The sequence below is a fragment of the Typopeltis vanoorti genome, chromosome 7, assembly GCF_054136105.1.
Source record: "Typopeltis vanoorti isolate ZY-2024b chromosome 7, IOZ_Tvanoo_1.0, whole genome shotgun sequence".
NCBI lineage: Eukaryota > Metazoa > Arthropoda > Arachnida > Uropygi > Thelyphonidae > Typopeltis > Typopeltis vanoorti.
Window position 1 is genome coordinate 60,607,772 of NC_143555.1, and position 26,476 is coordinate 60,634,247.

Below are 26,476 nucleotides of genomic sequence, written 5' to 3' on the forward strand. Positions count from 1 at the left end.
TCTTAAAAAACATTTTTCCTTCTGCTATCTTAGATCTCTTTTCCTTTGCCATCAATTCTGGTTATTTTTCTTGGAAGAACAGAATTTACAAACAGAGCGAACTGTTATGGGTTCCTCTCTCTCTTGCTAATTTTTACATGGAAACTTTTGAAAAATAAGCCATAGATTCAGTTTCCCCCCCCCCCTCTCAAACTGTCTATCTGGCTGAGATATGTAGATGATGTGTTCTCTCTTTGGCCTCATGTTCCAGACACATTAAACTCCTCCCTCAGTCACCTCTGTAGCCCACATCCAAGAATCCAGTTCACGATGGAAAAGGAAAATAACATTAGTTTATCCTTCCTAGACACCTTGGTAACATGCCTTCTTAATGGTAATCTATCCTTCACTGTATATAGAAAACCCACTCACACGGGCAGATTTACAAACTTTCCCACCACCACCACTCCGCTCAACAATATAGCATTATTAAAACTCTAACCAATAGAGCCTATAATCTTGTTCCATTGGAACCTCTTTCAACCAAACTCAACCAGGGTGTTAGTAATGCCATCAATGTCCCCTACATCCTTGGCACATCAAAAAAAAAAAAAAAAAAGCCAGGTTGTTAAAAAGATGCAATCTCTACACAGCTTTTCAGCCCTTTAAAATTAGTCCTCAACATAATAATATGTTTTAGCCCCACCAGAAACTTGCTACCCTTATCCGTTCTACCAAAGATCAGCTCCCTTTTCTCTCAGTTCCTAGAGTATATAAAGTTCCCTGTTCCTGCAAGTTGGCTTACTTCATACAAACAGATAGATCAGTGACCATCCATTTAGAAGAACACAAATTGTACATCTGCAATCACGACTGTGGTCAATATGGCCTAGTAGACCATGCATTAGGTAAAACCCACAGGATCTCCTGGAAGTAAATGACCATGCTCGCTCCACCATAGTAAATTTAAAAAGGAAAGACTGTTTTTAGAATCTGCAGCAGCACTCAGAAATCAACCGAATTTAAATAAATGCAGATGCATAAAACTTCCCAAAATTTGGGAAACAATAATCGTCAGAGGTCCCAGTTTACATCCTAGGCCACCTACAAATTCTCATAGAGGGTGCACCAACCATAGGACTTTAGAGTCACCCACATGTTTCATTTAGCATTATGTTGTCTTTGTGTGTGTTACAAGAGTTGTTTGTAATCCCTGAAGATGTCTCAGTGACTGAGATGAAATATTGGAAGCATTAAAATTAGTTTATAATCCTTTCCTAGTTTTGTAAATATTCCATTAAACCTCCAACATGATATCCTCCCAGCATGTAAGCCTTAACACATGGATGTCTCTGTGACTGAGATCAAATATTGCATCTGTTAAATTTGTGTTTAATTGTTTCTCTGTACTACATTCGTTTCATCTCCAGCCATTTCTTTGAACATTATAGAAGGTGCTGAGATTTAGGGATGGTCAGGTTAGATGGCAATTCCTCTTACTCTATTTTAACCTAATGACTAGAAAGAAGTTATCAGAAATTTCTTAGAAAATATGTCTATATGTTGAAAACAACTTAAAAAACATTCTTGAATGATGAGGAGGTTTACAATGCATAATAGCATTAACTTCCATACATATGCTGCTTTTAGCTTGGTCTGCCTCTATTTGAGTTGCATTATTTATCATTAAAGGTTTGTTCTTGTATTGATAATTTTTTGCATGGTTTTGTGCAAGATTGTCATTTCTTCATTGGTCAGTTTCTATCAATATTTCCTTAGAGTGATTCGAAAGTCCAGGACTCTTGTGCTGAGGATATCTGCTCCCACTCCCCACTTGAAGTCAGTTGCTTGCATTTGTGAGTCCTTACCTTCAGGGATGCAGAACTGTGGTTCTCCTAAATCTTCTTTTAGTGCACTCATGTTTTAATGATAAGTTCTCTGTTGTCAAGATCTTTGAGAATGACTTCTAAACTTCTGATCGTTTTGATAGGATGGTATTTGCAAGATTTCATAAACCCATTCTTAGCATGTGATGAATATTGTGGGACTACATTTTTGATATTTTTTGTAGAGGATAATTTATCTTCTGTTTATTGATTTTTTTATTGTTTCATCAACCCTTTATTTTGCTTAACCACTCAAAAAATCCATTTATTCTGTCTCTTTTCTACTTATTCTCTCTCTTGTGTGTGTGTGTGTGTGTGTGTGTGTGTGTGTGTGTGTGTGTGTGTGTGTGTGTGTGTGTGTGTGTAGTTCTTCTCTTGACTTATTTCTGTCAGGTCTTCAGGTACCTATTGTTTGTCTTGTCTTTCGATATTTTTAAGATCTTGGAAGTTTATTTTGCACTTGGTTAGACTATAATAAATTTAGTTTAATCCTTTATCCAAGTGTAAGCAAATAAAGTTTATGCCTGAAAATATCTTCAGGACTGAGGTAAGGTGGTACATCCCTTGGCAACTCGTAGCAAAGGTGGACCAAGCTGTCATCACTCCTTGTCTCAGTATCTCCCATAATGCAAAGCATATCTCCTAGCGGACATGTATACTGCTATGCATTAAGGGAAGAGCCACTACCCAGACCGGTTTCGATCTTTATTGAGGTCTCATCTATGCATTAAGGCCTTCCCTTAATGCATAGCAGTATACATGTCTGCAAGGAGATGTGCTTTGCATTATGGGAGATACTGAGACAAGGAGTGATGAGAGCTTGGTCCACCTTTGCTATGAGTTGCCAAGGGATGTACCACCTTATCTCAGTCCTGAAGATATTTTCAGTAAACTTTGTTTGCTTACACTTGGATAAAGGATTAAACTAAATTTATTATAGCCTAACCAAGTGCACAATAAACTTCCAACATCTTTCTCTAAATCCAGAGTTATTTAATAATAAGGTGGTACACCGGTTGGCAACTCGTAGTATAGGTAAATATGACCTCTCCATTGCTTCTGCCCTAGTATCACCACTCTGGGTCTGCCTCCTGCTGATGAGACCTCAGTAAAGGTCAAAACCGGTCTGGGCAGTGGCCCTTCCCTTAATGCATAGCAGTATACATGTCCACAAGGAGATGTGTTTTGCATTATGGGAGATACTGAGACAAGGAGTGATGAGCGCTTGGTCCACCTTTGCTACGAGTTGCCAAGGGATGTACCACCTTATCTCAGTCCTGAAGATATTTTCAGGTGCAAACTTTGTTTGCTTACACTTGGATAAAGGAGTAAACTAAATTTATTATATATTATATCTGTTAAGATCAGTGTTTACTAACACCAGCCTATTCCCTCTTAAGCAAAGGCAGTCTGGAGGAAGGTTAAATGTTTGAGAGAAGAAGTATCAGACTGCATACCAAAGGTTAGGATGATAAACCAAGTAGGGATTAAGTGGATGAGAAGAGATGGAAAAACTCAAAAGATTTTTTTTTCATTATGTAGCAAATAAGAGATAAAAAATGACTATGGTAGGATGATTTTAAATAATGCTGATGATAGGAAGATGACAGAAGCAAAAGAAAAAGTTGAATTGCTCACCGATCGTTTTGCAAAGGTGTATCATCCAGATGAAGATTTTGCAGTTGCTGTTGTGACGGAGATGCATATCAAAATTCAGGTAGAATGAACAGGAAGTGTTCACCATATTGAAATATATCAATGTGAACACAGCAGTAAGACTAAATGGTATGTCAGCCCATGTAGTGTGAATATGCAAGAGAATTGGCATTGCCTCTGATTAAGTTGCTCAGATGAAGTTGTTCCATCTAAGTCTGAGCCCTGGTTCCAGGGGAGTGTAAAGATGGTAAGATAGTTCCATTGCATAAAAGTGGCTCTAGGACAGAGATAACTACAGATCAATTAATATATCAGGAGTGGTTGTTAAAGTGTTGGAAAAGGTGGTTAAAGGTAAAATCTAATAGTGGGTTGATAGGGATATGTACCCTATACTGGGCAGAATGGCTTGGTAACGGGTAGATCTTGTCTTAGTAATTTATTCACATTTTATACTAAAGTGACAGCAGAATTGGAATAAGGAAATGGCTACTGATATTATTGCTGGACTTCGCAAAGGCATTTGACAAAATATTACATGGAAAACTATTACAAAAGTTGGAACAAATGGGAATGGATATGAAGCTAGTAGCTTCATATCCATTCCCTAGATTAGAGACTAGACTAGATTCTAATCTAGGAGAATGAAGATGACCAGTAGAGTACCTCAGAGTTCTTACTAGGGCCTTTATTTAATTTGTATATCAATGGTATAAGGAAAAATTTAAGAGGGGAGCAGACATTAAGTTGTTTGTTGATGATGCAAAACTGGGTAATGCAATAGTTGATAAAGGTGGTGTAGATATCCTGCAGGATGATTTAAATGAAATTGGCATTGTGGGCAAAGGATAATGATTGTAATTTAATGTTGCAAAATGTAAGGTTATGCACTTCAGGTTGAAAAGGTTGCATATGGTGTATCATATTGATTGTACTGTATTGCAGGAAATTGATGAGGCTAGAGACTTGTGGATAATGGTGGACAGAGAATTGAAGTTCAGAGGACATATTGCAAAAGTTGTAGAATAGTTCAAAGGATTACTTACATGTTGAAAAACAGGCTAACAAGTAAAGATAAGGAAGTTACTATCCCTCTTTATAATGCTATGATTCAGCCACATCTTCTAGCACAGATTTGGTCACCTGGGTTTCTTGGAAACCAAGAAGATAGTAGAGAAGATTCAGAGATGAGTGATTAAACTGGTGACAGGTCTGTGGAATACTCCCTATGAGGATAGGTTGAAGTTGTGTGGGTGACAAAGTTTGGTTAATAGACAGAAAAGAGGATTATGATAGAAACTTTCAAGTTATTATAGAGGTTTTATAAAATTTACGCAAAGGAAATTTTTCAGTATATGACAAATAGAGAACTAGGATTGATCGATGGAAGTTGTGTAAGAGTGTGATTAGTAGGATGTGCCGACTACATTTTTTTTTTTTTTTTTTTGCATGGAGGGTGGGTGCTTGAATGTGTGGAATGGATTACCAGAATTAGTTGTAAGTTCCCTGACAGTGAATGAGTTGAAGGATTTAGGATAGGTTTGGTGTGTATAATAGTTAAATTGGGTCCCCCGACAATGAGTCTCCAGACTCCATGCATAATAATAGTATTTCATTCAAACACGAATAATTATGAAGCTATTTATTTTTGTATTGTTCAGATATGTATTGAAACTATACATATCTGAACTGCTGCTTCCCACTCAGCTGTGGATTTGAGGTGAGAAAGAAGGAACATGTTGCAGATGCATATAAGAAAAGATAGATCTGTCTGGCCAACCATGCAGTTGATAGGAACTTTTCAACCACGCCTTATGTAGAAGAAAATTTTTATTCCAGACTTCTGAAAGAATCAGTTATGATCATCCATTCAATATGCGAATCACTGAATAAAAACCTAGGACAAGATATGGAAATCTTATTAAATCTTTTAACAGCAGAGACTAAATATAAACATACAAGAAGAAGAGACCGCCAACATCCAAGACTAAGATGGAAAGACCAACTTCATTTGCAGAGCAGGAAGAGGACATAAAAAGCCTATACGTGAATTGCTCAGATGACGACGAACATCAGAGACTTCAACTTTGCCAACAATCACTTTCTGTCATTAACTGCAGATAGCTAATGCATGCCACACAATTTTATGTTTATTTTTTAGCATGAAATTTATTTTTCTTGTAATGTTTTTCAGCGTTTAATCAACTTTGTGATCTGTTTATATATTTTTGGTATTTATTAAGTCTTGATGAAGCCACAAGTTCTATTTTAGGTGATGAAACATAGGTGTATTTTTCTTATTTTAACAACTAATAAATTTCCTTGTTGTTACTGAATGTTTTTAGTTGTAAAATATTTTATTTTCAACAGTGTTAAAGATGTAATTATTGTGCAGCCAAATCCAGATCACACCCCATCTCTTCTCTTCCTCTCTGTTAAAAAGAAACAAAAAGTGTCATTTATGGTGAAACATGGTTACACAGGCCAAATAGGCTTCTGTAGCCCTTTGGTGTTTGCATCCATAGTGCTAGACTGCCTGAAGAAAGACTGTTCTAAGCTTTTCTGGTTCCAGAGTTTGTTGATTTCTCGCATGCGAAAGTGGATTTTTTTTCTCCTGGAAACTTGGGTATTTCATCCCATAAACTCAAGAAAATTAATCATGGACCATGAGGTGGTGGTAGTTGTCTACTGTACTCTCTTCTCCAGATGCCATTTAAATCACTGATAGTCTTGAGCTAGCTATTCTGTGATTGGCTGAAGGTGGAAACTAGTTGCCTACTAGTCCTCAAGATTTAGTTTAGAGTAAATGACCTCACCTACTCCCTTTGGCTTACTTACTTACTCCCATATGTTGTAGTAGCAGATATGCCCAATAGCTTGACTGGGTTCCTTATCCTCATAGCCCTCCCACTTACACTAGCCCCCAGTTTCCCAAGATTTTTTTTTTGAGATCAGGGAAACCTGAGAATCAGTATCGAGGAGTGCTCTGAGATTTCTCCTGCCAATCCTTACTGTTGCTGTTGTTCCCTTAAATTGTCCCTCATCTTGACTTGCCTCGCTATCAATTGGTCTTGCACAAATATGGGATGTGGCTTTGGGCTGATATCTGGGTCTTGAGGAGTCCGATGCTGCAAAACAATCTCGGGCCAGATATCCTAGCTTGTTGCACTTGTAGCATTGGGGAATCTCTCGATAGTAGCCTCTTCTACCCTCTCCGTCTGAGGACAAAGGAGAGTCCGACCCACACTTTGCTGACAATTCACTTTACTTTTTCATCATCTCTTCCATTCTGTCTATTAGTGGTTTTTGTAATCTCTGAACTTCCTCATGGATTAGGTCACTGATCTTGTTCTCTCATGACTCCAGAGGTTTCTGTTCATTGGAGCTATTTATTGTCAACATGTTTACCACTTGATCGAGTCGTTGTATAAGAGGTTGCTGTAATCTCTCTACCTCCTTTTCGCTTGGTTTGCAGGTATCGGTAGTGATATGCAAACTGCTTGATTTTTATTTCTTTCAGTACTCTCTTGTACCTTCTGACAATTCTCTTTCTTTGTTGAATTCTGGCGTTTATTCTCTTCACCACTGCTCCTTATAGCATTCACTTGGCTTAGAACTATAGAAGGATATATGTCCCCAAGGAGTTGCTCCTTTTCAATCACGGCGTTATAGCACTTTTTTTAAATCCACAATTCCCTTTGCATATGCTGCTTACTTTAGCTCGTTTCTCAGACCAACTCTGAAGTGCTGAAAAACAGCCCACTCTAAATGGCGTTTTTCATCCTCAGGTACACTCAAAGAATTCGCAAAACTGAGTAATCTGTTGTGGTAGTCTGAGACACATTCTTTCTCCTTCTGAATGATCTTCTGGAGTTTCCAGAGATTCGGTCCTATGCTGTTGGCCTTTGCAAATTGAGAGATAAGGATTGACTTGAATCTCTGGTAGTCCATTGTTTCCTTCAGAAGGGGCGAGGAGTAGAAAAAACTCTTTACTCTTCCAGTTAGCTTACTGCGAAGCAATATAAGTAACTGGAAGTCACTCCATCTTCCTATCTTTCTGAGTTCTTCAACAAAATCAAAGAAAGCCCTTACATCGTCAGTCTCCTCACCAGAAAACTGAGGAAAAATTTGCTGGGGGTTGATGCTTCTGAAAAATTCCAGATCACTAAGTTCTGTGCTGGTTGCTAGCACCATACTTATCCTTTTGCTTACAAAATTTATTTAAAATACCCAAACTTTCCCTTCCAAAATTTAGTTCTACTATTTTCTTCTCATGTGACTGACACCACTTCACTGTGTTTGATTAATTTACTTCCTTTTTAATTGATTAAACATATCCTGTCGACTGCTGTGCCATTTGTTGCGTCATATATCTCTGATATTGATATATCGAGGCAATATATTTCAGCCGCTATATCAAATTCTATCACATGTACCTCTTTGTTATGTCGGTTGCGCCATTGTTATGTGATCTTCATTAATCTTAACGTTAAGTCTCGCTTCTCTTATACCTTTTCTTACGTAATTCAACCTTTTAAGGGGCCACCAGAAATTACCTGTTCCCTGAATTTCATGAGTTATCCTGGTCACTCAGGCAAAATTTATTTTTTATCTGCACCAGCCTGGGCCTTAAGGTTAGAGATAAACTCAGCCTTTAGGGTAATCATAGAATATCAGGTGCCACTAATAATGTCAATTGAATTCTTAGAAGCCTTGGGTTCTCTGGCTTATTTTATTTTGCAGTCGTGCCCTACTATTTTCAGTTGGGGTATCCCCGCACACGCACACACACAACCATAGGTTCGATGTTTTATGAAGGGTCAGTCATCATGATCAGAAACACATGTAAGTAAGAAATCAAAATATTTATTAAACTCATTATATAATGCCATACAAGTTAAAGTAGTTATCAAATCTAATTTAAGCTTCTACCATTCTTTCATTCTCTCACTCTTAAAACCATTATGCATTGACTTCAAAATGTTAGCAAATTCAATAACTCAACATATAATACATTCTTAATTACAGCTCAATTGGACATTTAGGCATTTTAGTACATAAATAATCTCTCTCGGATTAATTACGACAGAATCTCTATCTAACTGAGTTCATTTCAAAAGCATAGTCATTTACATAAATCTTAGTTCTTCACTCTTTCTTCCATTACAAATTTTAAGATGCATTCTCTTAACACTGTTAGTCAATTCTCAAATGGGGCTAGAACAAGTGAGAGTACTTATCTATTCTTTATCGGTTTTCTTCCGTCCTTCCTTCTTTGTTACGACTCTGGTTGTCTCAATCTTATCGGCATGGGGTTACACGTACTCGCCTGAGCTGGACGCTATCTCTCTGCTAAGGTTTTATGTCGATGACCTTCTCATTGATGGCCTATGGTTGATCTTGCCGAAATCTGCTGCAGTGTCATTCCAGAACTTTTCGTAAATCAGCCCTCAAAAATGAGAGCTGAACTGTGATGAACTCTTGGAGCACACAAAGAGAAATGCAGGAACAAGAAAAAACGGGGTGATTTACTTCCGTGTCGCGGGTTTTATATGCTCCCCTGGAGCGCCACCTTTCTGAGTTTGAATTTCTCTTATCATCTCACCCATTGGTCTCAGGCTGGGTGACTTCACCAATCAACATATGGGACTTCTTGTTTCCGGGAACATATGTGTTATGATGTCTTCTCAGATGTGATGCTCGCAGGTGCTTATGCTGCTCTTATAGTATTAGGGCGATCTTTGCCCTATGTTGCTGAATAATATGCATTCTTTCATTTATAACATTTCACTAATGATTTCTCTCATATCTGCCCCTTTTTGCTGACTTACATTCATGCTAGACATATAGATACATTAATTTAAATTCACAGTTTATCATACAAGATGTTGTTACAAAAAAAAACATAGTTACACTGCGCTAAAAGATAAGTATGCATATACATTTTTTTTTTGTTGATTGTTAGATTCTGGAATGGTGATGTCATGTAAAATTGAAGTCGCCTATTTCAGAGCTAACACTGCCTCAGAACGACATTCGCACAAGCCATCGAAGTGATAGATTCTGATGCTGATTTATTTTTGCGAGACTTTTGGAAGCAGTACAACATTCTTCAGTGTATCAAGAATATTTCGACCGCATGGGAATGTGTAACAAAGAATTGTATGTGGGGAATTTGGAAAAAGTGTCTAAAATGTTATGTGAATACATTTGAAGGATTTGAAAAAGGAGAGGAACTGGAAGTGATTACAGAAAAAATAGTTAAACTTGCAAAAAATCTTAAATTAGAATGTGAAATAGAAGACATAGAGGAGTTGCTAGATTGTGAAATAAAAGAACTTTCGGATGAAGAGTTGATTGAATTGGAAGCACAGAGAGTGTCAGAAGAAAAAGTGAGAGGAAGAAGAGAAAGAAGAAGAGGAGCCAGAAAGGAAATTCATTGCAAAGAGTTTATAAGATTATTTTTCGCAACTGAATAAAGCTCTTGCCAGTTTCGAAACAGTGGACCTTAATGTCGAACGATTCACAAAGGTTGAATGTATCGTTCAAGATGTTGTACGTTGTTATCATGAGATATATGAAGAAAAAAAGAAACAAACTGTTCAATATATTAACAAAAGCTCAGCATGTTCCTCATCAAGAGAACATCTCCTACCTCAACCCAAGAACATGACCCTGACAATCCACAACCCAGCACAAGCAAAGATTAAAAATTGATTTTGTGAATTTCATTTGTATTAATTTTTACATTAATTTTAGCTTGTATTTTTGTGTTTACAGTACAGTATGTGCAGTATTATTTTTCGCATTATGTACAATATACATAATTATAAATTTAAAAGATTATAAAAATAAATTATAAAGATGATAAAAAGATTAGAAATGTTAAAGAATACTGTTAATAAATATATGGCCGACATACAACTAGATTGACTTACGACCTGTCAGCTGGTGTAACAGCACTTTTCACTTTGGTGAGAATGAACTTACAGTGGGTGAAAACCATCTTGGTTTTCACCCACTGTAACAATATTAGTGAGGTAAGTTTAGCATGCTGTCTATCTCATTGTTTGATGCATTATTGTCACTAAATTTAATCATTTTAATCTTAGTATGTATGTAATAGGTTTTTGCATTGTCTTCTTTTCACTGGAAGCAATAGCACCCTTGCCTTGAATTTTATCTGCCATTATTAACGACAATAAAATAAAATAATAGTTAGAAGTGGAGGTATAGTTGGTGAACGTGGACTGGGCACAAGAAATGAGAGAGGTGACCATCTTATTCAATTCTGCCAGGAAGAGGAGCTAATAATTACAAACACTTTGTTCACTTTGTTAATAATCACTTTGTTTAAGCTACCACCCTGAAGGTTGTATTATCATCACAGGATAATAATAGGAATATAGTCAGAAACCAAATTGACTACTTGCTAATTAATCAGTGATTTCAAAGTTCTATAAAGAGTACAAAAACCTGTCCTAGTGCAGATATTGCTTCTGATCATAACCTACTGGTGGCAGAGTTACAACTTAGATTGAATGCTATACTTAAGAAACATCAACAAAGGTTTGATTTGGGAAAAATTAAAAAACACAGAGATAAGAAGCAAATTGAGTCAAGATCTGAAGAGCTAGCACTTATCAAGAATGATGACATCATGAGGGTTGATGAAGCATGGGACAAATTAAAATCTGTCTTCATAGAGAAATGTACCAATACTTTATGTCCTAATAGAGCAGTAAAAAAGAAAGATTGGATGACCGATGAAATTCTTTTTCTCATGGATCAATGCAGATCATATAAAAATCATAATCCAACAAAATATAAAGAGGTTCAGAAAATTATTAAACACAAGATCAAAGAAGCAAAAGAAATCCAGATGAATGAAAAATGTAAAGAAATAGAAATTCTACGGGAAAAGCATAACAATTTTAATCTACACAAAAAGCTGAAAGAGACTTCAGGTATATGTAAGAAAAAACAATTCTGTATCTTTTGAAACAAAAAGGGAGAAATTATATCCGAAAAGGATGACAAAATACAAGAATGAGTGAAATATATAGAATTCTTTACTGATAACAGACAGAACCCAGAAAATACTTATGAACATATGGAAGGTCCATGCATTCTAAGATCAGAGGTAGAATGTGCACTAAACTCAGCTAAAAATGGTAAAGCCCTAGGCCCGGAGATAGAATACCAGCAGAAATAGTAAAGTTATTAGAAGGTGACAACATTAATATATTAGTAAAGCTATTTAATAAGATCTACGGTACAGGCATAATCCCTCAAGACTGCTTACAGTCGACCTTCATCATGCTACCTAAAAAAGAAAATGCGAAAACTTGTAACGACTATAGAATGATCAGCCTAATGAATCGCCTTCTCAAAATGTTTCTGAAAATAATTCAAAAAAGAATATACAGAAAATGTGAAGACACCATCAGTGATACCCAATTCAGCTTTAGAAACAGTTTGAGAACAGAGAGGCTCTTTTCTGTTCTCAGATCTTATTCCAAAAATGTATTGACCAAAACAAGGAAATATTCATTTGCTTCATCGACTTCGAGAAAGCATTTGACAAAGTCCAACATGCTAAAATGATTGTACTATTAAAAAGAATTGGATTAGATGGTGAAGACATCAGGATCATTGAAAACTTACATTGGAACCAAAAGGCATCTGTTCAAGTCAATGACATTATTACAGACTCCATTAACATCAAACTCAGATTTGGATGTGCTATCACCTCTTCTTTTTAACATATACTCAGAAGCCATATTTCAAAAAAGTCTTGGAAGGAAGAAAGGAAGGGATTAGTGTAAATGGTGAAATCATCAGTAACATCTGATATGCTGATGACACAGCTCTCCTGGCTGACAATATGCAGGATCTTCAAAATCTTCTGGAACTAATAAATGAAGAGAGTGAAAAAATGGGATTAAAAATAAATATCACCAAAACTAAATTCATGGTCATAAGTAAGAAACCAATTCTTAATTCAGCACTTTCTTTAAATGGGAAACAAATAGAAAGAGTGACAAAGTTTAAATATATTGGATGCTGGTTAAGTGAAGATTGCAATCCAGAAATGGAAATAAAAGTTAGAATTGAAATGGTAAGAAAAATTTTTCTCTTGATGAAATCAACACTGTGTAACTGCAGTTTAAACTTAGAGCTTAGAGTATGCATGGTTAAATGCTATATATGGTCTGTATTGCTGTATGGTGCAGAAACTTGGACTTTAAAGACAACATCAATAAAAAGACTTGAAGCCTTTGAGATGTGGTTATACAGACAAATGTTAAAAATCCCATGGACAGCAAAAACGTCCAATCAAGAAGTACTGGAACAAATGAGGAAATCACGTGAACTTTTAGATACCATAAAAAGAAGGAAAACTGCATATCCTGGTGACCTACTTCGTAATGAAAAATATAAGGTACTTCAATTGATTATAAAAGGGAAGATAAATGGAAGAAGAGGACAAGGAAGACAAAGAAAATCTTGGCTGGCAGACATCAGACAGTGGATTAGCATGAACTCTGAGAGACTGCTCAAAGTAGCTGAGAATCGCTCAAATTTTGCCAAGGTGGTCGCCGATCTCTGATAGGAGATGGCACTCAAAGAAGAAGCAGTTATAAACATTTTATAATTCATAGTGAAACACAGAGATGTAGTGAGCAATGATCATAAATAAAAACTGAGTCTGTGAAAATAGCTTGTCTTTTGATTCACAGGAGCATCATGTTGCTAAAACCGTTGTGTGAGCCAATGCAACATTGTGTAATTGGATATTGGTCGTAATTGAAGTGCATCTTAATAGCAGATCATTGCAGGGTGTTACTGTATATCGGGATGGCCTACTACACATCCTTTTGGATCCAAAATAATTCCGTTAAGACTTAGAAGAGCCACAACCTTTGACCGATGCGATGGTATGGGAGTCAGTGTGTGAGTGTGCACATGGTAAGGTGGGTGGTAGGGAGATGGGGATGCAGAAGCTATGCCTGCCTACCACAACAGGTTAGTTACACTTCCAGCACTTATCTGTCGGTATGGTTCAACGTATTGTCAACAAGCACTGTCAATAGACTCATGCAAGTTATCATTGAACTCTTTTTCAAGTGCTTAGAAATGTCACAAAAAAAAAACATAAATATGAAGAGGAACACAGAAGTTTTAAGCCAAGTGGGAAGAGGAGTTTCTTTTTGTGAAACAACAAAGTAAACCAATGTGTGCCATATGCAAAATAACCTTTGAACAATTCAAAGAAAGCAATCTCAAGCATCATTATGACACACAGCACAGTAATTTTAGTAAATTTGACTCTGATCTGAGGCAAACTAAACTTTCAACTTTAAAATCATAACTCGATGGTCAGAGTAAATTGATGTCCATGTTTACTAAAGAGGCTGATGTTACTACCAAGGCTGGTTTTATTTTAGCGTTTAATATGGCACAGGCAAAACGTCCATACACAAAAGGAGAATTTGGGAATATTACGAGGCTAATCTTCTTGAATGGCAGTCAGTTTCAAGTAGAGTAATGTGGGCAAATATGAGAATGGAGAACTGGACAATGAGACTTATTTGTGCCTATGGTCCCACAGAAGGTTCTACTAAGGTAGAAGTGGAGGAATTTTTTCAGGCTTTAGAAAAAGCAACTGACACAATGAAAAATGAAAAGTTGGTCCTTGTTGGGGATCTAAATAGCAGAGTAGGAAATGATTGTCAGACATACAAAAATATTTGGGGAAAATTTGGAGAAAAGAGCAAAGCTAATAATAATGGCAAATATCTGTTGGATTTCTGCTCAGGACATGGACTGGTTATTACTAACACCATGTTGAACATAAAAATGTGCACAAATTCACATGGAGAGATGAGGCTAGGAATAAGAAAAGTCTCATTGACTATATTATTGTTGATAGTGATGTTTTCTCCCTGGTGCAGGACACCAGAGTGTACAGAGGATTTGAAATTGGAAGTGATCACTATTTAGTCTTGAGCAGGATAAAATTGAATTTCATATTGAAAAGAATAACATGTAAGAAAGTTTTAAAGCGAATAAAAGTTGAGCAGCTCTCAGATGTGAACTGTAGGCTAAAATACACAAAGATTATTGAAGAAAAAATGAAAGAGTTTGAGAACAGGAATCAAACCTTAGAGATTCAGTGGCAAACTCTGAAGAAAACATTGATTGATTCTGCCAGAGAAGCATGTGGTGAGGTTATCTGTAAGGATAAAAAAAATTAGAACTCCATGGTGGACACAGGAAGTTAAAGAGGCAGTGAAGGAAAAGAAGAAAGCATACCAAAAGTTCCGGTCAAATAAGTCAGCGTGTGCTCTTAGAGAATATAGAGACAAATGCAAGAATGCTAAACAATGTGTAAAACTAGCTAAACAAAAGTCATGGGAGGACTTTGGCAAGAATATAGAAAATAAATATCAAGAAGGTGACAAAATATTCTTGAGGTTGTTGAAGAAGCTTAAGAATGGAGGAAAGAGTGCTATAAAAGGAATTAGAGATGATAAAGGTGACATGAAAACGGGAGAAAAAGATATCCTTGAAGTATGGAGTAATTACTTTGAAAAACTGCTAAATGAAACAAGCAGTGATGACAGCACAGTGGTAAAAAACACTGACCAGGCATGCAGTCAGGAATACATATCCATACTTGAAGTAGAAAAAGCCATCAAAGGCTTGAAATGTGGAAAGGCAGCAGGAGTAGATGATATTTGACCAGAAATGCTGAAGTATGGTGGTATAAGAGTCTTACAGTGGCTGCACTGCATAGTTCAGAAAGCCTGGACAGAGGGACGAATTCCCGATGATTGGAGTAGAGCTCTCATAGTACCCATATATAAAAAGGGAAATAAAACTGCATGTGAGAATTACAGAGGTATTTCCCTACTGAGTGTTCCTGGCAAGATCTATGCAGGTATACTTGAGAAACGGTTGAGAAGAATTGTGGAAGAAAAGCTTGGTGAAGAACAAGCTGGATTTAGGCCAAATAGAGGCTGTCAGGATCAGATCTTCACTTTACAACAAATAATTGAGAAAGCATGGTAATATAACAAAGATCAAATTTTTAGTTTTGTCGATCTTGAAAAGGCATATGGCAAAGTGCCAAGAGAAATGCTATTAAATACGCTACAGTTATATGGTGTCAATGGGGCATTATATCAAGCAATACTTAGTCTTTATTTGAGTTGTAAGTCAGCAGTTAGAATTGAAGGAAGTACAGGAAGATGGTTTAATGTTAAATCTGGTGTGAGACAAGGATGTGCATTATCCCCTCTGTTATTCATTATCTATATGGATCACATTATGAGGGAAAGTGGTATTAAACATGATATCAAAATTGGAGATGTTAATGTCAGCTCTTTGCTTTATGTGGATGATGTTATACTTCTAAATAAATCCGCTACAAATCTGCAAGATTCTCTGACTAAATTGAATAGCTGTTTTAATAGAAGGTCAGCAATAAAAAGACAAAGACAATGAAAATAGGCAAAATCACTGAAAATGTCAACTGTGTTGTGAATGAAGAACCTGTGGAACAAGTAAAACATTTCAGCTACTTAGGCACGATTTTTACTGAAGGTGGTAAATTAAATATAGAAATAGACAACAGAATCAGCAAAGCTGGTATGGTGGGAAGTCAATTGAATAAATTCATATGGAATAAGAGAGAAATTAGTCGGAACACTAAATTAGCTGTATACAAGACAGTGTTCAAACCAGTTTTAACTTATGGATCTGAGAGCTGGGTCAGAAGTAAAACACTTGACCAAAGACTAGAGACCACAGATATGAGAGTCCTGAGAAAGATTATAGGTGTGAACAGATGGCATCAATGGCAGTATCATATTAAAAACGAGGATATTAGGAAAGAACTTGACATTGTCAGCATCCAGGAATGCGTTAGCAGAGCTAATCTTTGGTGGTATGGTCACTTAAACAGAATGGGCGAGGAAAGATTAGCAAAACAAGTGTTCTCTGCCAGGTTGGCAGCAAAACGATCCAGAGGAAGACCTAGATATAGGTGGATTGATACGGTACAAAGTGCTTTAGACGATAGAAATATAAGATCTGATAATGTTGGAGTGTTGACAAGTAACAGACTGATTTGGAGGAAAATTGTAGGTAGGAAATTAAATTAATAATGATGTAATTTTTTTCATGTAGTACTATCATATCCTGTACACCCCTTGAGGGTACATGGCAGGAATTTAATGATGAGATGATGATGATGAATATTGCACAAATAATTTCAGTTTTAGACCCAGATAATAAAAAACTACTCAAACTGATTGAACAGATGCCAGTCTCCAGGCGCACAGTTGAAAGGAGAATTTCCATTATCAGTGCTGACGTTGTAAATAACTTACACTGTCACTTGAAAAACTGTGCTGCATTTAGTCTGGCTTTGGATGAATCTACAGATATTTAGGACAAACCACAACTAGCTACATTTGTCCACTTTGTATCTCACAACCTGAATGTCAAGGAAGAGCTATCGGAAGATAACATTGAAAGATACAACATGTGGCTCTAACATGTTGAAGAAGCTCTCTCCATTCTGTAATTGAGTTTTGGAAGCAAGTTCCGGACCAACGGTATCCAACACTTAAGCAATGCCAAATAACACTTGCACAATTCAAAGCCAGAAAACTGATCTCCATTTTTGGAACCACGTACTCCTGTGAAGTGCTATGTTCGACTCTTAAATTTATTAAATCTAAATATAGATCTGTTTTAAATGATGAATATTTGAATGAGCTTGGAAGAACTGCTTTGACTAATTACTTAATTTTAAGGAGCTTTCTACAAAAATGGATGCAAAGAAGGCCTCTACTAGTAAATGAGTAACTAAAATTATTGTGTTTCAAATTAAATTATTCTAATTGTTCAAAGTAAACTTCATTTAATGTGTTTCGAATTAAACTATTTTATTGCAGTCATTTTTATTAACCTGTTTTTCTTTCCCTCTTATCTCTTTTTTTATTTTGTTCCTCTTCTTTGTTGTCTCCTCTTCTCTTTTTTGTTTATTTTTTCCTGGTAGAGCATGAAGAGCCACATTGTGTCCTCCCCTCCTCCCTGCTGTATGAATTTGTATAGAATAAATATTTGAAATCAGGATAGCTGAATTACTGTATTTGAAATGATAAAAATAAAACATAGATATTCATAGAGTATAATTATTAATTAATTCCTTTTTTTTTTATATATAGCACTGTGCATTTGTTATCTGGTCAAGAATTGCACTAAAAACACAGAAGTTGTTACATAGTTCATCTGTTTCTTTGGCATTACCAGTGAAGTGTGCTGCTGATCCTAATGCATATTTTAAAAATCCTTGTATGGAATTACAACAGCATTTAGTAGTACCGCTATTCAGAGGACAGGAAATTATCTTTGCACCTACTGTAGAAGATATAAAAGTTGCTCAGAAAATGTTCACATATCACAAACAATCTGATAATATACATCATTGTATCAAATTTCTGGCCTCTGCTGTGAAACCTGACAAGTTTCCTAAGCACAATTTACCCGAAGTATGTTTACTACCACAAATTTAGATAAAAAAAAAATAAATAAATAAAGGAAACACCTGCCACTTTGTAACATTTTTTCCTTTAAGTTCAGTAATTTCATGTTTATATAGTGACACACACAACATATACACACTCACTGCTCACTGTAAATGCTTATGCAAAACCTGTCATATTCCTACATTTTAAAATAAGATTTATAGAAATCAAAAGGGGCTGGTCTGATAGAGACTAAGACCTGATACATCAGTGATTTAAGGAATAGTCCTATGAATGAAGACTCCTAGAATACTTTTTTTTTTGTTGGGGGGGGGGGGACAAGTAAATTACCCATTTGCTACTTTACTTTTATGCTAATGTGATGATGAAATGTTTCTGTATAACATCTTATTCAAAACCTGTACTTGTACATATAGTAAGGAAATTTGTCTCTTTATTGATAAACTAGTTTGATTTTAAATTGATTATGCAACAGAATATATTTTTTATTTCTGTTGAATTTAATTCAACTTAGTAGAGCATGCAAAAACTGATTGCCAAATTTGACCTGGTATATACTTTTAGCAATATTCCAAGAGAAATATGTACAATGTTACAAGTTGCTTCCATTTTAATGCATAACAAGTTATTATTGAAAAATAATTGCATAGAATTTCCACAGTTGTGTTATATTGTCATATTACAGTTGACCTGCCACTATAGCAGATATTATTATAAGAGATTAACTCATTTGGTGATCTATTCAGGTGGTACTATAAGTTTGCTATACAGTTGATTGTATACAAAAATTAGTTTAATAATTATGCATGGGTCCATGCACGTGTGTGTGTGTGTGTGTTACACTATGTATATATTTACTTTTATAGTAGTAAGCCTATGTAAATATTAAAAAATGATCACTTTGTTATAATTTAGATTAAATTTGTCAAGAAATTATATTCTTGTTTAATTCTTTATTCAAGCATAAACAAACAAAGTTTGCACATGAAGAACCTTCATTGTTAGGCTACTTGTACAGGGTGTTTCAAATTAATGTACTCCTATTCAGAGCAGTCCGTAGAGAGAGAGAACCAAAAGATGATCACAAGGTTCACAAGGATTTTGACAATAAAAAAAATGACCAATAGGGGAAGTATAGCACTCTGAGAGGGAGGAAATTACATTAATGTGAACCGGATGGTGTGTGACTGTGAAATGTTTCAGAGTCGATGACAAATGAAGTTATTCGGTTATGTTTATTTTGTTCATTTTATAAAATTATGTGATATTAAAAACATATCACATAGAGCTGACATGCTACGAGAAGCTGTCAAGGAGATCTGGATGATCAATGGGAGTGACATTCAATGTGTTGGCCCTTGTGTAGGACCAGTAGCAGATATCGTCATACAGCATTGCCTACAGCAGAATGCATCTGAAAGGTTTCACACATGATGTGCAATTTTGTCTTTTAAATCTACCAGGTGAAGAACTTTGTCCTGATACACAATACTTTTGAGGTAACCCCAAAGCCAAAAGTCACAGGATTAAGATCTGGTGAATATGGTAGCCATTTCATAGAAATGAGTGGCTGATTACTCCATTCTCTGTGAAATGTTGACACAGTAATTGTTGAACTTCATGTTCTATGGGGGGAGGGGAGGTGCTCCATTATGCATCCAAACTGGTGTGTGTGTGTTTAGGTACCCTGTTTGCTGCAGTTGCGGAATGACGAAACTGTTTGGCATGTCCTGATAATGTGCCGCCATGATTGTGCAGGTAACAAGTATGGTTTGATGGATTTCCTCGAAATAAAATGGCCCAATAACAAACTTGGCCTTAAATCTTATCCATACTATGACCTTTAGCGGATGAAAGACAGCTTGTTGAAATGTATAGGGATTCCCTATAGCCCAGATATGGCAGTTTTGAGTCTTTACTGTTCTACAAACAAGAAAATGCATTTGATTAGGCTAGGATGTTCCAAGACCAATCCTTGTCCACCTCTATGCATGCCAGAAATGTCAACACAAATGTTTCTCCGATACTGGCATCTCCTGTTTGCAATTCTTGGCTGAGTGAGTTTATGTGGTTGGCATTGCAACACTTTATGCAAACCTCCTCGTACTGTTGTATATGTCAAATCTAATTGTCTTGCTACAATTAGTACTCTGAGAGGGAACTGTTGAGAGGGTTGAGCATCCCCTCAACCTATTTCAACAGTTTCAACATCTTCAAGTATTTGCAGAATTTTAGATTTACACTTCTTCCTGGTTGGACTGTCAAACTACCTGTCTTTTCCAGTTGCAAAACCATACAATTCACTGCATTTGGTGTTATTGGGCCTTTTCACAAGTCTTTAGGTGTCTCTATTTGTGAAGTATTCTCCCTATTCCTATAGAATATGCAACAGAATATTGATTATGTTATATTCAATATTCTGTTGCATATTCACAAGCAAGGCATGTTCAGGCAAAGTGAGACCCATCTCGCAAGTCGAATTACTGTAGAGTCAGTCTTGTTCTTTCGTTTATACTGCCTTATGGCTCACTTGGTATGCAAAATTCACCATCTTTTGTCACTCACGGTACCATATCTTCTTTATCAGTCATTTTTAGAATTAATTTTTGATTGTCAAAATCTTTTTTCAATGATCCGGTTAGAGTGTCCACCACATTTGAGGGTGTTTTGTCTACTGGCTATCTGTACTGATTGTTCTGAATAAGGGTACTTTAATTAGTGCAACCTCACCAAATGTTATAGGCATTAGTGAGATCTGGCTAACAGCAGATGGTGTAGTTAGTTACAGGGATAAAATGCTAAAATGAAAATACTAAATCCTTTGCATTTTACAGGGATAAAATGCAAAGGGTTTAGTATTTTCAACAAAGATAGAGAAGATAGGATGAGGGAGGGGTATTGATGATGATAGCAGATGAATTGCAGCCAAAATAAATAAGAGATAGGTGGGAGGGGGGGTGGCTGTTCATTTGAAACAGTCTGGTGTGAGATTAAAACCAGTGAGACAAAATATACAGTTGGTTGTTGCTGTAGGCTAAGGAGTTCCACAGATGATCTAGAAGACATGAATCATCAAATTAGTATAATGAGTATAGGTCAAGTGATTATTATGGAGGGGGGGGGGACTGACTATGGAGATATAGACTGGAAGGAAGAAAGATCACATGGCAGGAAGGAAATAGATTTTATACACCTAATAAGAGATAATTACTTAAGGCAGCATGTGATGGAGGGGAATAATGGTAGGAGAGTATTAGATCTGGTCATAGGATCAGAAGAGCCATCCATAACCAAGGTGACCACATGCCTCCAATTGGTGAAAGTGACTATGCAGACTTGGGAATTTGTAAAACATGAGGAATATTCTGTCAAGAAATGGTATATGTGGAACTACAAGGCAGGCAATTTTGACAAAGTTAAGAAGAAGCTTAAATCTTTGCCATTGCGTAAAACACTGCCAGATAAGGATTTAGTAGTGCATGGGATATAGTTAAGGGTCATCTAGAGGAAGCAATATTAAATTGTATACCTAAGGTAAGGAGAGTTAATCAGATAGGTGTTAGATGGATGAGTAAGATTATTAAGCACGAACTGCAGAAGAAAATGCTGTGGAGGGTATATAAACAGACAGGTGACCAGCAAACTCATGAACAGCACAAGGCACTTGCGAGCACAGTGACCAACATGGCAAGGAAAGCAAAATCAGATAGGAGTTAGATGGATGAGTAAGATCATTAAGCATGAACTGCAGAAAAAGAACAGGCTGTGGAGGGTATATAAAGAGAAAGATGACCAACAAACTCATGAACAGTACAAGTCACCAGCCAGCAAGATGACTAGCATGGCAAGGAAAGCAAAATCAGATTATGATTTATCGTGTAATTTATTGTTTATACTGCATGAGGGTGAACAAAGCCAATTGATATGGCTTAATGAAGGATCAGTCTTGCCTTAGTAAATTATTAACTTTTTATAATAGAGTAACAGCTGAGTTGGATAAAGGAAATGGCTACATGATGATTTTGCTGGATTTTGTAAAGGCATTTGGCAGAATACCTCATGGAACTGTTACGCAAATTATAATAAATGGGGATGGACATGACACTGGTTAAGCTCATAAGATGGGAGCTGCTGGACAGATATCAAAAAGTGGTATATGGAGAGGCAGAATTGAGGTGAAAATTGGTGATTAGTGGTGTACTGCAAGGTTTGGTGCTAGGACCATTGCTGTTTAATTTGTACATAAATGATTTAGGAAATAACTTGAAAAGAAATGTTCAGTTGTTTGCTGATGATGCAAAATTAGGTAAAGTAATAGTCAATCAAGATGATGTGGAGATCTTGCAGGACGATTTAAATAGGCTGTCAGTATGGGCAAAAGATAATGGGTGTCAGTTTAATGTGAAGTGATGCATTTTGGGATAAATAGATTACAAGCCATTTATCACATTGATGGCACTACTCCAGGAAATAAATGGAGCTAGAGATTTAGGGGTGGTGGTAAACAGAGAGTTAAAGTTTAGAGGACTTATGGTAGCCCATAGGATTACTTGTGTATTGATGGTTATATTAACAAGTAGAGATAAGGATGTTGTTATTTCTCTTTATATGTCCACATCTCAATTACTGCACTCAAGTCTGGTTCTCTGTGTTTCTTGGGGATGAGGAAGTGGTGGAGAGGATTCAGAGGTGAGTGACCCGTGGAATGTTCCCTGTAAGGATAGATTGAGTGTGGATTGCAGATGTTGGTTGATAAGAGAAAAAGAGGGGATATGATGGAAACATTTAAGCCACTTAAAGGGTTTTCTAGGATTGATGCAGGGGAAATGTTTTAGCACTTGGCTAGAGGGAACCAGAACCTGGGTCCATCCCTGTAAGTTGGAATAAAGGTGTGGTTAGTAGTGGTGTGAGGACTAGATATTTTGCTTGGAGAGTTATGAATGAGTGGAATGGGTTGCCAGAATCAGTCATGAGTGCTTTGTCTGTTAATGGGTTCAAGGAGAGGTATGTTAGATTGGGTCTGCTGCATGAGTCTTTGGACCCCATGGAGGTACCCATATAATAATAATAATAATAATTTGAAGCACTCTGTAGATGCCGAATAGTGGATACATATTTTATGGCATTAGACCATCTTTCATATTTTAACCTCTCTACCGGCCGTCAGATGAAATAGTGAGTCCAAATTGCACTTTTTATCCATGTTATTCAGTAAGTGTTACGGAATAGTATCCAGATTTTGCTGGAAGTCTATAGACATCATGGCCAGTTAGGGTGTTAACAGCTGCATGTATAGGCTATATATTACCTTGTATAATATTTATACCATATGAATGTAAGGTTTTGAATAGCTTTTCTCTTGGCACGTCTTATATGCCTTTTCCAGCTGTACAAAATATAAATACAGATCCCTGATATTCCCATGGTTAATTAATCTCATCAAGTAAGAATTTGTTCCCGACTACTTGGCATGAATTCAGCTTGTTTTCCCTCATGTTTCTCTTCCACAATTTTTCTTACTCTCTTCTGAACTGTTTCCATAAATCTTGACCTGGAACATTCACCAAAGAGATTCTTCTGTAATTCTTATTAATTTTTTGAATTTTATTTATTTATTTTTTAATAGATTGATTGTACGACAATTTTACTTGAATCATTTTGAATTCAATTTTCTGACCAGGATTGCTGAATTATGTAGTGAAGCCACAAATTTTGATTTTGATTTACATTTAATTCTTGTTTTATTTTTGTACCAGCCATCACTATCATATCATCCAAATTCTCATCTTACTTTTTTTGCTGTATTTGCACATATTCTATCATTCCTCCAGGCAAGCACTTTTCTAACATTCTTGATAATTTTTGAGATTTTGCCACTAGGGGACAAAGAGCACAATGTTCAGTAATGTGTGGTTAGGGAAATTTTTTTTTATTAATTATTAGTGATTTATTATAGCTTTAGTGTAAATGATCTGAGTTGGTTGTGATTGAGTGTGGTGTGTTTGCATTTGTGAGTTTTTGAGTTTGAAGTACTTTTCCAATATGTTACTTAGTGTATTGACATTTTCCTTCTATCAATTATGACTGCTGCCTTACACCCGAGCTTACTGATTCATTGTTGAGCCTGCCACCATTTTAGCATGCATCATCTGTGGCATGGAATTTTCCTGTCATTTAAAAATGTGGCAGGTAATGTGGGGGAGTGCATGTTTGCATAAAATGTAGACAGCAGGAGTTGGGTGATCTCAGTATAAATATCTTAGAAATCCCAGGTTTCACTGGCAGTATAATGGTGCTAAGGAAATGTGTGTTTTTTTGGGAGAGAAGGTTATGAGTAGTGTGATTAAGGGGGAGGAAGGCGAGCATGGTGGCGATGGACTTAATATTAGGTAGATGTGAAATATTATTATTATTATTATTAATTGTTATTAATAAAATTTTTATTTTATTATTATTAATTGTTATATAGTTATATTATAATTATTATTAATTGTCAAATAGCCTCTATCTGTTTTTATTCTAGCTTCTATTATTCTTTCATTCCATAATTTATGTTTTAATTGTTTTGAAAGGGAGTTATGAATCCAAATCATGACTCCTGCTTGTGCTCTTTGGTCTCTGTCAACTCCACTGTATATCACATTAAAATTTTCATTTCTCATTGTTCCTTTTAATTTCTTTTTTGTTTCAGTGATTACTGCTATTTTAAACTTTCTTTCATTTAATAGTTGGTCTAATTCTATTTCTTTATATGCTATTCTTCTAATATTCCGAGTTTGCTATGTGTATTATATTTTTTCGTTTCCATTTTTGTTTTACCTTTTCCATAGATTCAATCCAGTTAGCTTTTTCTGTCAGTTTACAAGTAGAATTATATTCTCCATGTCAGGGGACTAGCCTGGTGATGGAATAGTTCAGTGGTAGGACTGCTACCTTAAGGCTTCAGAACTAGCCTTCTTTCAAATTTAAACCCATAGGATGAATAGGGTATATTGAAGGGGGAAAGAGTAGATTGTAGAAGAATTATAGTAAGGTTTATAGAGAGGGTATAGTTGTAAGGCCAGAATTGAAAAGACCCCCATGGCCCTCGAGTGCTATTAGAGTACTTGAGGACCATGAGAATTAAAGTAGGTGGATCTTCCTCAAAATAGATTAAGAAGAGGATAGATCCAGCTAGGGGGTCTATGGGAGTGCCACTTCCCTTACAATCAAGATGATTGCCCCTTATGGCCCTGTTGGTCCATGAGTCCTTATTCAGTATATTCGGACCACCCCACCATGCACGCACGCACGCACACACACACACATACATGGTGGGATCCCCTATCTGCCACCCAGGGGATGCGCTCTCTAGGGGGTTACAGGGTTCCCCCGAGAAACAGGCCTTCAAGTACAAGCCATTAGGAAAAAGAAAACCAGGACGTCCTCTTAAACGATTCAACGATGACTTCTAAAGCCGGAAACAGGCCATGCTAGGCCTAAATCCTTGAAACGCATGATGATGGTAATTATTATTAATTATTATTAATAATAATAAATATTAATAGATGTGAAATATTAATATTAGGTAGACTGTAGATGTGAAAGATCTGAAGGATGGTATTAACTGTGGCAGTGAATCTTGAGTGAAGGTAGGATGCTTGAAGAGGAGGGTGTGAAAAATGAGTTAACTTTGAAACCCTGACTGATGTGAGATGAACAAGAAGCGTCAGAGAAAGTTACGGGAATGAGAGCAAAAAGACATAAGTCAAGAGAGCACAGAAACAAGGGAAAGAAGATGAGAGGAAGACTGATAAGTGATAGAGCAAGGAAAGAGAGAATGAGTGAATCAGGTAAGTAAGGAATGAATGGATTTATGGGGGAGTCATGTATAGAGATTCAAGTGATTCATGCTGTGCAGAATACAGTATTAGAGGAGTGGCTTGTCTGTAGGAATTATAGAGTGTGTATGTGGAAACAAAGCAGGGTAAGAATGTGGATATTATGATTATGATGCACAGATAATCTGAGGGGTATTGTGCATTGGGTCGCAAGAGATTTGAAGTTATTGTTAGGAACTTTGCAGCAGAAAAGTGTGTGAGGGAAGATAGTGTTTTAGAATAATGCAGAATCAAGGAGTAAAGCAGCAATAATGAATGGATAGTGAGGATATGTCAAAAGAGGTCTCGAATATGTGGATGTTTGAAGTGCATTTAAGGATAGAAGTAGCTACATGCAAGAGATGGGAGTGCATTTGATCTTGGAAGGGCATAGGTTTCTGGAGAAATTGTTGTTTTCGGGTAGGGATGCACCAAATGTTTGGTTTTGCTTCGGTATTCACTGTGTTTTTCAAATATTTAGCTCCAGGTGAATCCATAGAAAATTTCAGTATTCAGCTGGCTTAAGTAGGAAAAT

At 36.3% G+C, this 26,476-nt stretch overlaps 1 protein-coding gene across 10 annotated transcripts in view; it reads left to right on the forward strand.

Annotated features, from left to right (window-relative positions):
• Positions 1-26,476, forward strand: part of LOC150104711 (GTP-binding protein 8-like) — a 147,274-nt gene that overhangs the window by 23,677 nt on the left and 97,121 nt on the right. For all 10 annotated transcript variants that reach the window (XR_016548546.1, XM_090395304.1, XM_090395306.1 and 7 more), the window contains exon 3: positions 17,762-18,085. Coding sequence is in view for 9 of the 10 variants with exons in the window: in XM_090395304.1 (XP_090251430.1) it covers positions 17,762-18,085 (324 nt within the window). In the remaining variant the exon portion in view is untranslated. The remainder of the gene's footprint in view (positions 1-17,761; positions 18,086-26,476) is intronic.